This window comes from Plecotus auritus (genome assembly GCF_963455305.1).
Source record: "Plecotus auritus genome assembly, chromosome: 1".
Lineage (NCBI taxonomy): Eukaryota > Metazoa > Chordata > Mammalia > Chiroptera > Vespertilionidae > Plecotus > Plecotus auritus.
The window spans coordinates 171,807,947-171,820,347 of record NC_137770.1 but is presented as its reverse complement, the minus strand read 5'-3'; the positions used below and the strand labels follow the sequence as shown (position 1 = coordinate 171,820,347).

Below are 12,401 nucleotides of genomic sequence, written 5' to 3'. Positions count from 1 at the left end.
AATTTCTCTTCTGAGTAACCAGCTTCTCTTTTCTGCCTCAGTTCTTTTAGTAAGTAAAGGAAGAACATATATGCACAGAGAGGAAAACGTGGAGATCAGAAGGAACATTCTACAGTTTACCATCCTGATGATCAGAAAACTACTCTAGTAGTTTCAAAGTCCTTTGGAATGGCTGAGAAAACAAGACCATGAGTAACATCAATTCCGATATAGAGCAATTCGGATAGTAGCATAGCTATGTCTGTGGAGACCCTATTCCAGCTCTAGTACTTCTGGATATTCTCTTAATACTCTACTCTCTCTCTTCATAGGGTAAAGTACTTCCTTTCTTCTGCCCCAAATACCATAGTGAATACTGAATAATTTTGAGAACATTATTTCTTACCCACCAGGCTCCGAAGAGGCTGTGGAAAGGCCATCTAGACAGGGAGGAAATAAAGCCTCCTATCAACAACGGGCACAAAATGAATGAGCTATCTCAGAAATAGATCATCTGACTCCAGTCAAGCTTTCAGATGACTAAAGTCCCAACTGATATATTGATGGCAACCTCATGAGATCCTGAACTAGAATAACCCAGTTAATCCATTTATGAATTCCAGACACAGAGAAATTATATGAAATAATAAATGTTTATTGCTATTTTAAACCACTAAGTGTTGTAGTAATTTGTTAAGAAGCAATAACTAATTCAAATTATTTCTTCTTATAGAAACAAAGAAATACACGGAAGTATGCCACTGGATCAAGTATCTTAATTAACAACATAATATTATGGCTATATTATAGTAAAAAAAATAACTTAACAGGCTTTTTTTTAAAAAAGAAGGTATAGCCAAGTTTGGGTGACTCAGTGATTGAATCAACCCATGAGCCAGGTGGTCATGGTTTGATTCCCAGTCAGGGCACATGCCCAGGTTTCGGGCTTGATTCACAGTAGAGGGCATGCAGGAGACAGCCAATAGATGATTCTCACATCACTGATGTTTCTATTTCTCTCTCCCTCTCTCTTCCTCTCTCTGAAATCAATAAAAACATTTTTTTAAAAAAGAAGGTATAATTTACATAGGTGAAATGTACATATCTTAAGTGTATATCACAGTGAGTTTTGACAAGTTTAAAAAAAAAACACATACCATGTAATACCCTGATCAAAAAGTAAAAAATTTCCATTACATCATTCCGGTCCCTCAAGGCTATTTTAAATAAGTTCTTCTATTACCCCTTCCCCCAACCACTGTTTTTGTATCTACCACCATGGATGAGTTTTGATTTTTTCTAGAACATCACATATATAGAAGAATATAATCTATTGTTTGGCTTCTTTTGCTCAGCATAATAATTTTAAGGTTCATCATGTTGTTGCATATATCAGTACTATTGATTTATATACCCTTATTTGCTTATCCCATCCTCCCACTAATGGACATTTGAAGTTCTTCCCAGTTTGGGGCTACTATGAATGATGTTTCTGGGACTATTCTTGTGCAGATATTTTGGTAGTCATGTATTTTCCCTTTCTTTTGGTTAAGTACCAAGGCAAGGCAGAGAATAGACTGAGGCAAATGAGGTACCTAGGGCCCAGAATTTGAGCAGATCCTCTACCTAGGAGTAGGATTGCTGAATCATAAAATAGATGTTTCTATAACAATTTAGCATTTTAAATTACACTATAATTTTACACTTAGATTTGGTCACAGATTCTTCTGTCAAGAAATCTGCCATTTAAAGGACAATAATAGGTTACTATGTATCCTATATAATAAAAGCCTAATATGCCAAGTGTCTGGTTGTCTGGTCAGCGGTTCAATCAATCAAAGCGTAATATGCTAATGATATGCTAAGGCCGCTCAACCGCTTGCTATGACGTGCACTGACCACCAGGGGGCAGATGCTCCAACTGGTAGGTTAGCTTGCTGCTGGGGTCTGGCAGATTGGGACTGAGCGAGATGGGCAGACACGCCCTGGAGACCTCCTGCAGTCCCTCCCTGGCTGGCCAACCTCCCGCGTTCCTCCCCAGCCCCAATTGTGCACCGGTGGGGTCTCTCGGCCTGGCCTGAGCCCTTGCAATCCGGGATCCCTCGGGGGATGTCAGAGAGCCAGTTTCAGGCCAGGCTGAGGGACCCCACTGGTGCGCAAATTTGTGCACTGGGCCTCTAGTACTGGTATAAGAAAACATAAAAATATGTACTTGTAAGGGCAATTGGTCAATATTATATTACCAAATGTAATGCATATTAAATAAAATATAAAGTTGAGAATAACGTCCTTTAGAATGATCCCTATATCAAGTGAAACTCCTTGTTTTACAGATAAGGAAAACGATTAAGGGAATTGTCCAAGGCTGACTAGCTAGTTAGAGATTTCTTCATCATATATAACAGATTACAAATTTTTATTCTAATTTAACCCAGCCTGAATTAAAATAAAGTGGGTTTTTTTTCAATAAAGATGTGGCTACAATTGGTTTTCAATTTTAATGTCAAATATCTTTCACAGCATCTGTAGCCTATAAAGTATAAATTTAAACTGGTGATCAAAGAGTAATATATTCTTTTTTTTAAAAAAAATATTTTATTGATATTTTACAGAGAGGAAGGGAGAGGGATAGAGAGCTAGAAACATCGATGAGAGAGAAACATCGATCAGCTGCCTCCTGCACACCTCCCACTGGGGATGTGCCCGCAACCAAGGTACATGCCCTTGACCGGAATCGAACCCGGGACCCTTCAGTCCGCAGGCCGATGCTCTATCCACAGAGCCAAACCGGTTTCGGCAAAGAGTAATATATTCTTAAAAAATAAAATAAAAAATTTGTGACATGCAAGGATTATAATTATAAAACACATTTACTAAGTAAGAGTAAGTTATTTCTAAATATATAGAAAAATGACTTTTAATTCCTATGGTCAGATTAGACTTTTCTACAGAAACAAGTAAGGTAATAATATACTTGATATATGCATGTTTCATGCCAGAGACTGCTTAAAACCAAATCATTTAAAGGAGCACCGAAAGTACTTTTATTCAATTCATTTGTTTTACTTCTATTAAATTACTACCATTTAGTAAGATACATATTTTTCTCCCTTGAAAAAGATTTATTTTCATCTAGAATAGAGCAATTAAAAAGTATTCACCAAAAATAATGTTTTTAAACTAGAATAAGTATAATCCTATAAAGACTCCTGTAAAGCACTTTTCATTGGTTTGGTGTAGCTTTCTTTATGCATTAAAGAAATATTTTTGATAATTTTAAGATATTTTCAGAAAAATCTGTGAAGAAGCTCATTTAATAGAATATTTATAATAAAACTTAGACCATATGCTCTTCTTGCCAAGAATGCCTGAAATAGAAAATAAATATGAGTCTTGAAATAATTGAATTTAAACTGTTGCATTAAATTTCACCCAAGCCATGATATTATTTTTCTATACTCTTCAACAGGGTCTTTAAATAATACAGTTCATTGTGTCCCTAGGAATACTAGTATCCTGTATAAGTTACCAAGTACCCCTTTCAGGAAAATTAATCTCAGCTACAGAACTGCTTAGTACTAAAAAGATTTCAAATGTCACATATATTCTCCATAGGAATTTTTCTGTCAAGTGCTTCAGAGAATGCCTACTTCACAAAAGTTGAACACTGGATAATGTAAACAATAAATTTCTATGAGGTCTATGAAATAAATTTGCCAAAATGAAAATCTGCACCTGGGTTTTATCATTAAACAAGTAATGAAGAAACTAAAACACTGCCGTTGCTAGTTAAAATGGCTTTTGTTTGCCAACTTCTGCTTTTCATTTAATTTTCCTGATATTACATAGTACCTCACAGGTTTCCTTTCTCGGAGTAAGTCTTCTAGGCTCTGTTCACAGTGTTCAGCCACTACCACCAGTCTCTCTGAATAAAACAAAACAAATCCATTTCATGTTATGAATACAACATTTTAATAACAAAATAATACATCTCACTAAAGATATTAACATAGGGTACAAATGATACTTTAAAAGAGATTTTCAAACTCTATATTAACTACATAATTACCAAATATATAGAATAACAGGATCAATGTGTAATAAAACAATACATTAAGTAATATTTTTTCATCTTATGTTTTTCTCCCATGGAAAACGCATCAGAAAAAATAGACAGAAAGGCTTACCTTTGGAAAAAAGTGATCCTTCCCCTGACAGACTAGGAGAAAAAGGTTGGATGAAGATATAAAAAAATTTGAAGGGAAGGGAAAATTGGGAGCTAGGGACAGATTATTTTCATAGCCTGGGTCCAACAAAAGGTCTGTAAAATGGAGTTCAGGAACTTGAGAAAGGTAGAAATATTCTGAATCATGACTATGGAGAAAGAACAGAAAATTGACGTGGGATTGTTTGTAATATCCTGGGGCCTTCTAAGACTACATAATAAAAATTTTGTTAGGCACAATCAATATTATGATGTGATTTTTTTTCTAACAGATCTATGAATGAGATAGCACAGTTCTGAGGGTTATACTTTTTCCTTCATCAGTAACACATTGTCTGACATAGTAGCAAATGTATATATATTTGTAAACGAATTAATATAAGAACAAGAGAAAAGTACAACTGGGCTTACAAGTGGATGGAGTTTTAATGAGGTTATTTCAGAAGAGATTAAGGGTTTAAAAGAAATTGCAATACTGTGAACATCCACACAAAGTGGATTCAAGGTTAGATAAGAAAGAAGGTTATCACAAAATATAGATGGCAAAGAAAAAAAAGTGAAGGTGCACCCTGGCTGGTTTGGCTTAGTGGATAAAGCGTCGGCCTGTGGACCTAAGGATCCCGGGTTTGATTCCGGTCAAGGGCAAGTACCTTGGATGCAGGCTCCTCCCTGGCCTGGGCCCAGGTCAAGGCACTTGTAGGAGGAAACCAATAGATGTGTTTCTCTCACATCAATGTGATGTTTCTCTCTGTCTTTCCCTCTCTCTCTTCCACTCTCTCTAAAAATCAATGAAAAAGTATCCTCAGGTGAGGATTTAAAAAAAAAAAAATGAAGGTACAATGAGACTACTAGGAATAGTAAAAATTGCCCAGAGGTGTGGTGAAAATAAAAGGTAGAAAAATGAGATAGAAGATAGGAAAGGAGAATTTCAGAGTAGGAAATCCAGTAAAAGGAATTAACTCGGTAACAATTAGTTCAAGGTCTGGTCTTACATGGGAGAATAGAAATGGGAAATAATCTACATACAGGCAGTCAAGTAAAGTGTGAGGGCAGGATATGGAATGGTCACATTTTGGAAGTTAAAACTCTCAGAGGTGGTAGCAAAATACAGAATGGATTGAAACACTAAAATTAAAAATGCTCTAAATAAAAGCTATCACTTTCAGATGAAAGACTCCATGTGACTAAACAGGAACTTAAAGAGAATTAAATTTGAAAGACCACTAAAGAAGAAAAGAAAAAAGAAAATCTTCAATTCAATTAATAAAAGAGCATACAAAGTTGAACTCCAAGTAATTTAGTACAACTAAGAAGTTCTAGAAGGAAAAAGGAAATAATACTATCAGAAAACCAAAATCGAAAGCTGCATTCCTTTGCTTTCCCATCTAACCACACTTCGTAAGTTTTGCTTACAGCTGTCCGGCTATCTCTCTGAAGTTTACTCTGTAGACTGGCATCTCTCTTACCACAATTTTAAAAGTTTTTAGTTCCCCCACCTAATTCTGGGTCTTTATGTTGTGTTTTCTCCTCATTATTACCAAGGCTGAAGAACTCTCAATTTTTACTCAAGCCCAGAATGCTCTTCTAAACTCCAGGCTTATACAGACAATTTCTCAATTTAATGTAAAAGTCATCTCAAACTCAACAGAACTGAAAATGAGCATACAGTTTGCTCCATAAGCCTGTTCACTTTAGTACTATTTCAGTAAACAGTACCACTACCCTGGCAGCTTCTACAGTTAGAAACTTCGGAGCAATCTCCCTTTCTCAAATCCAAACAATATGTTCTGGTATTTCTATCTCCCAACTGTTTGCAGAATCTGTACAGTTTGTTCCATCTGCTGGGTCCAAGCCAGCATCATCTCTTATTAGATAAACACAACTGTCTCTTAATTGAGCTTCTCACACTCTCAGTCCCTTCCAATATATTTTCATATTGAAGTATAAATGATGAAATAATTAATAAATCTAAACGTATAACTTCCTCCCTAGCTTTATTTTTTGTTATTATATCTCTTGCTCACCAACTTCCATGTACATTGGTCTTCCTCTCTTCTTCCTGTCTTAAGGTACTAGCACATGGATTCCCATTGCTTAAAATTATCTTCCCCATCCCCTTCTCCCAGTCAAATTCTATCATTAAACATAGTGGTTAAGAGCACAGATTATTCTGTCTGGGTTCAATTTTAGGATTAATACTCATTAGTTCTGTGACCTTGGGGAAGTTTGCTAACCTCTCTATGCTGCAGTTTCCTTTTCTGAAAAATAAGGAAGCAACAGCACCAACCTCACAGAGTTATGCTGAGGTTAAAATGAGTTAATATATAATAAGATCCTAGAATAGTGCCTGGTATATAGCAATCACTATCTAAGTGTTAACTAGTATTATTATCCATTCCTCAATTAAATATGACTTCCTCAAGAAATACTTTTTTATTCCCCCAAAATAAATTGGCTCCTTCTGTAATATAATCTACTAGAGGCCTGGTGCATGAAAATTCATGCACTACAGGGGGGGCGGTCCCTCAGCTGGCCTGCCCCCTCTCACAGTCCAGGAGCCCTCAGGGGCGGGAGGCAACCCGGCGATCAGGGGAAGGCAACACCCCCATCACACCTCTGCTGCTACCACTGCTGGCAGAGCAAGCCTCGGCCGGCTCTGGTTACCTGAGCCTTGGGCGGCCCTGGGCGGCTGGGTAGCCACCATCCAAGACTTGCCTGCGCCTTGGGCATCGGCTGGGCAGCCGCCACCTGAGGCTTCCTGTGCCTCGGGCATCGGCTAGGCAGCCACCATCCAAGGCTTTGCCTTGGGCTGGCCCCACACAGCTGGGCAGCCGACATCCAAGGCTTGCCTGTGCTTCGGGCCGGCCCATGGCGGCTGGGCAGCTGCCATCTGAGGCTTCCTGTGCCTCGGGCATTGGCTGGGCAGCCACCATACAAGGCTTTGCCTGCGCTTTGGGTTGGCTCCATGCAGCTGGGCAGCCAACATCTGAGGCTTGCTTGCACCTCGGGCCGGCCCTGGGCAGCTGAGGGCGGATCTGGCCACACCACACACCTGTGACCCCCTTCGGTGGGGCTGAAGGACTAGGGGACTCCGGCGGGGCTAAGGGGACTGGGCGCTGTCATCTTGTGGCTATGGGCTTTGCCATATTTGTGATGGCATGAAAGTCAATTTGCATATTCCCTCTTTATTAGATAAGATTCTACATTATACTATTCTTTTGTAGCACTTAACTATAAAAAAAAAAACTACATTTATTTTTATTTAATGTACTAGAGGCCTGGTGCACAAAATTCGTGCACGGGGCGGGGTTGTCCCTCAGCTCAGCCTGCACCCTCTCCAATCTGGGACCCCTCGAGGGATGTCCGACTGCCCGTTTAGGCCAAGACACGGGATAGGGCCTAAAAGGGCAGTCGAACATCCCTCTCACAATCCAGGACTGCTGGCTCCCAACTGCTCGCCTGCCTGCCTTCAAGATCAGACGCACATTGGTCTTGACATTTTCTGTCGATAACGCCGGCTTTTTTTGGCTGCAGAGCTACCTTGTATCAATAGCAGATGTTTAGACATAGTCCCACCTCCCTGCTGTCAGGTGAATGAGAGTCCTGGCTGTCAGGTGGCAGAGAGCTGTCTGACCAACCGCTGATTCTCTAGGGGTGGGATTTCCTCCTTCCTGCTGTCAGAGAGCTGTCTGAACAATGGCTGATTCTGGCTGATTCTGTGGGGGTGGGACTTCCTCCTCCCTGCTGTCAGAGTCTGGGCCAGCACAAACTGGGACACAGCATCAAGTCCCCCTGCGCCAAAAGACCCAGAGTCAACTCCCCACCCACTTGCATGTGCCCCCTGGACACATCATCCACCCTCATGGAGGGGCTGACAGGCCCAGACACTTCCAGAGGCTGGGGAGCAGTGAGGCTGGATCCACCACTGGAGTGGGCGAATCCCGCCTCTCCCCTTGGTCCCTGTGACCCCTGGCCAGGCCAACAGGCCCAAACAATCCAGCCTCCCTGCTCAGCCCCAGACACTCCAGAGGCAGCAGAGAAGGGAGGTGAGATCCTCTACTGGAGTGGGTGGATCCCGCGTGACCCCGGCCGGCCAACAGGCCCAAACACTCGAGCCGCGCTGCCCAGCCCCAGACACTCCAGAGGCGGCAGAGCAGCAAGGTGTAATCCGCCACTGGAGTGGGTGGATCCTGCGCGATCCCTGGCCTGGCCAACAGGCCCAAACACTCCAGCCTCGCTGCTCAGCCCCAGACACTCCAGAGGCGGCAGAGCAGCGAGGTGAGATCCGCTACCAGAGTGGGCAGATCCCACCTCTCTGCTTGGTCTCCAGGACCCCTGGCTGGGCGGACAGGCCCAAATACTCCAGCGGCAGGGCTGAGGGGACTGGGCGCCGCCATCTTGTGGCTATGGGGGGCCGCCATTTTGTCACGGAGTGATGGTTAATTTGCATATTACTCTTTTATTAGATAGGAGGATTTGTTATCCACTAGATAACGATGGCAGGAACAATGTTGGTCTTGTTCAAATACATCACGTGTCTAGAACAGTACCTCAAAAATATAAGCATCTAACATAAAAATACTCTTAAATGAGTTAACTTGTTAAATAAGTTAATTGATCAAAGGCATGATATGACCATTAGAAATGAATAAGAGTCTCTTATGATGACAATCATTACCTAAACAGAAATCTGTCCTGTGAGGAAAAGTATATGCTTATGTTGTAAACTAGGCATAGTAATACCTCAATAGCACTGATTTTAACATAAAACAAAAACATCGTAATTTATTAAAGTGTACACACTCCATTAACTAATAATTTTAATTTGGATATTTATACATATTCATATCTATAAGAGATTTCCAAAGTGTCTGCCATTAGCCTAAAATTTTTCATGCTTACAATGATTTAGAATACAAATTCATCAAGCTTCTTCTGGAAACTTCTTCAAACTATCATGAATCAGAGTTTGCCAAAACTTTAGGATCCTATTGAGTTTTGAAGCATTACTTTAATGCAGCAGATCCATGATCCTTGGTAGAATATCAAAATTTCTCCCAGAGGTAATGAAGTGTATACCAAAACACTGTTTCCAATACAAGCCAGGTTTTTTCAAGAAATCATTAGAGTTTTCATCCTGAAACTCTGGATCGCTGTTTGCAAATAACTTCTATTTGTTATAAAAACAATATAGTTTCACAGAATAAATATGACAAAAATATTTAGGAATCATGTGCCAAATATAAGTCAGCAATATAGTGGCAGTATTTATAAAAAACAAATGTAACACTAAGATGAACTTTAAAGAGAACATATAAGAACTGTGAAATAATCTTTTTCTAACAAATATCTAATGAATGCCAAGTATCACAATGTTGTACATACAGCCTGAATTTTATGTTTGAAATCAATGATAAGAAATTGAAGAGAGCACAACATTAAGCAAAAAAAAATAATAGAAGAGTTGAATAAGTAGAGGATTAAAAGAAAAATTAAATAATTTTTTAACAAAAAGGAAATTTGTAAATGTGTTCAGGTAATCTGAAAGGTTATTAGAATATAGTTACTGCATCATTCTTTTTTTATTCACAGTAAAAATTGAGACTAACTCATTACATTTTTTCTGAGTCAACATAGCTAGGCTGCAGCCTCCAGTTATTCAAATTTAGGTGTTACCATGAAGGTATTTTATATGTGATCAAAATCTATAATAAGTTTACTTTAAGTAAGAAAGATTATCCTTCAGTGGTCAGCAAACTCATTAGTCAACAGAGCCAAATTTCAACAGTACAACGATTGAAATTTCTTTTGAGAGCCAAATTTTTTAAACTTAAACTTCTAACGCCACTTCTTCAAAACAGACTCGCCCAGGCCGTGGTATTTTGTAGAAGAGCCACACTCAAGGGACCAGAGAGCCGCATGTGGCTTGTGAGCCGCAGTTTGCCGACCACGGTCCTAGATAATCTGGGTGAGCCTGATTCAATCAGTAGTAAAGGCCCCAAGAACAGAAAAGAAGCTACTTTAAGGAAGAAATTTCACCCACGGACTATAGCTCAGCTCTCACCCAAGTGTTCAGACTTACCCACCCCGCCTCTAAAATCACATATGCCAATTCCTACCAATTAATATCTTCATATATATACTAGTGGTTCTGTTTCTCTGAAGGAACTCTGAACTGATATAGACACTTCAGTTGAAATTATATGCAGCTAGAAATACAGAATAAATTATGTTTTGGTCCTCAATGATTCTATTATTCTCTACCTGAATTTCAAATCTATTAGTTAAAATGATTTCACTAGCAATGACCAAAATATTTCTGGATAACAAATTCCAAATAAACTGGGATGCATTACAATTTACAATCTTCACTCTGCTTCAAAACACTGATTAGATTTCAACCTCAAAAGAAAAACATTAAATTTGTTAGTGTAAGTATTCCATGCTATTTTTGCCTTTTATATTTTAAAGATATTTTCCTCAACTTTACTTTTATAAACAAAGATCTCAAAGTTTAATAAAATGTCCACTATTCTTGAGATGAAATACTTAATCCTGCTGAGTTAGCAAGAAATTAACATCATCTTGAATCTGTTTTGAATGATCTATTGTATAGAAAACAGTGAAAGCCTGATTTCTGAGCTAATCCAACATGTGAAAACATAATGTTACCAAAACAGACCATATGTCACATGTGACTCCAAATACAAAGGGGAAGGTGGGGAGTGAGGGAATAATGACAAGATGTAAGATATTTGCATAGCAAGAATAGAATAAAGGGGAAAAAGAAACCAAAAACAAAATTCTTTGATAAGGCAATCAAGTGGAGTCCAAACCAAAATCATGTGTTGTTAAATTACTGAAAAATTTATTTGTTCGGTAAGAAAATTGTTGAGCCCTGGATGGTTTGTGAAGTGATTAGAGCATTGGCCTGCGGACTGAAGAGTTCTGCCCTGGGTTTGATTCCTGTTAAGGGCATGTACGTATCTCAGTTGCAGGCTCGATTCCTGCCCTGGTTGGTGGGGGCTCATGGGGGAGGCAACCAATCAATGTATCTCTCTCACATCTATGTTTCTCTCTTTCACTTCCCCTACCTTCCATTCTCTTTAGAAAAATCAATGGGGGGAAAATGCGTGGGTGAAGATTAACAAAAAAAGACTGTTGGGTAGAAACTTTCAAATTTTTCGAATTAAATGCAACTGAAATGTCTGGGATGCTTTGGAACAAACAGACCCTTACATAAATACATATTCAATTCAGTTATTTAGTCCTTATACATACAATTTTTCAAGACAATGAGTAGTGCCAATATAAACAAGATAATCAAATTCCCTGATCTTTTGATAATCACTGATATTTTCATTCTAAGCAGCAAAACTTAAACTATATAAATTTTATATATATCCATGACTTATGTTACCCTTGAAGAGAGGGCTGCTGAGATCTAGGAGCAGAGCAAGCAGGGGGAGCAGAGTAACTAGCAAGATGGTGGATAGGCCTAAAGGGACTACCCAGATTGTTGAGCTGGCTTCAGCCCTAACAGAGATTACTGTCTAAGGGGATCCATTCCTACCTGATATTGATAACTAAAAAGAAGGTTCCTGTGCAAAGTCATCAATAGTGATCCCCAGAGAAATACTATCTAATAAAAGAGTTATATGCAAATTAACCATCACTCCAACACACAAGATGGCCGCCCCCATGTGGACATAAGATGGCCGGCAGGGGAGGGCAGTTGTGGGCGATCAGGACAACAGGGAGGGCAATTGGGAGGGACCAGGCCTGCAAGGGAGGGCAGTTGGGGGGGACCAGGCCTACAGGGAAGGGCAGTTAGGGGTGACTAGGCCAGCAGGGGAGGGCAGTTGAGGGGGACCAGGCCTGCAGGGGAGGACTTTTAGGGGTGACAGGCCTGCAGGGGAGGACAGTTAGGGATGACTGGGTAAGACCCCAGTTACATGAACTGAAGTTCCAAACAGACTTCCAGACATAGTGGAAAGGAATAAAGGGCACCTGAAGATACAAGAATAAAAAAGTTCTAAGGACTGAGCAAGTCGCAAAAGTTTGAGAAGACAGGTGAAGACAGGCATATTTAAATTTGCAGATGTAAAAAAACAAGATTAATTATGGTCACTAGTTACAGATGATAATGAGTACATACTACTAGTATATTGTCAAACTTTCCTAGAGTGGTTTTAGA

General features: G+C 39.6%; 1 protein-coding gene across 1 annotated transcript in view; it reads right to left on the bottom strand.

Moving 5' to 3' along the window:
- Positions 1-12,401, bottom strand: part of TBCK (TBC1 domain containing kinase) — a 205,610-nt gene that overhangs the window by 182,841 nt on the left and 10,368 nt on the right. The window contains exon 3 of the mRNA XM_080650862.1: positions 3,832-3,904. Within this exon, the coding sequence (XP_080506988.1) occupies positions 3,832-3,904 (73 nt within the window). The remainder of the gene's footprint in view (positions 1-3,831; positions 3,905-12,401) is intronic.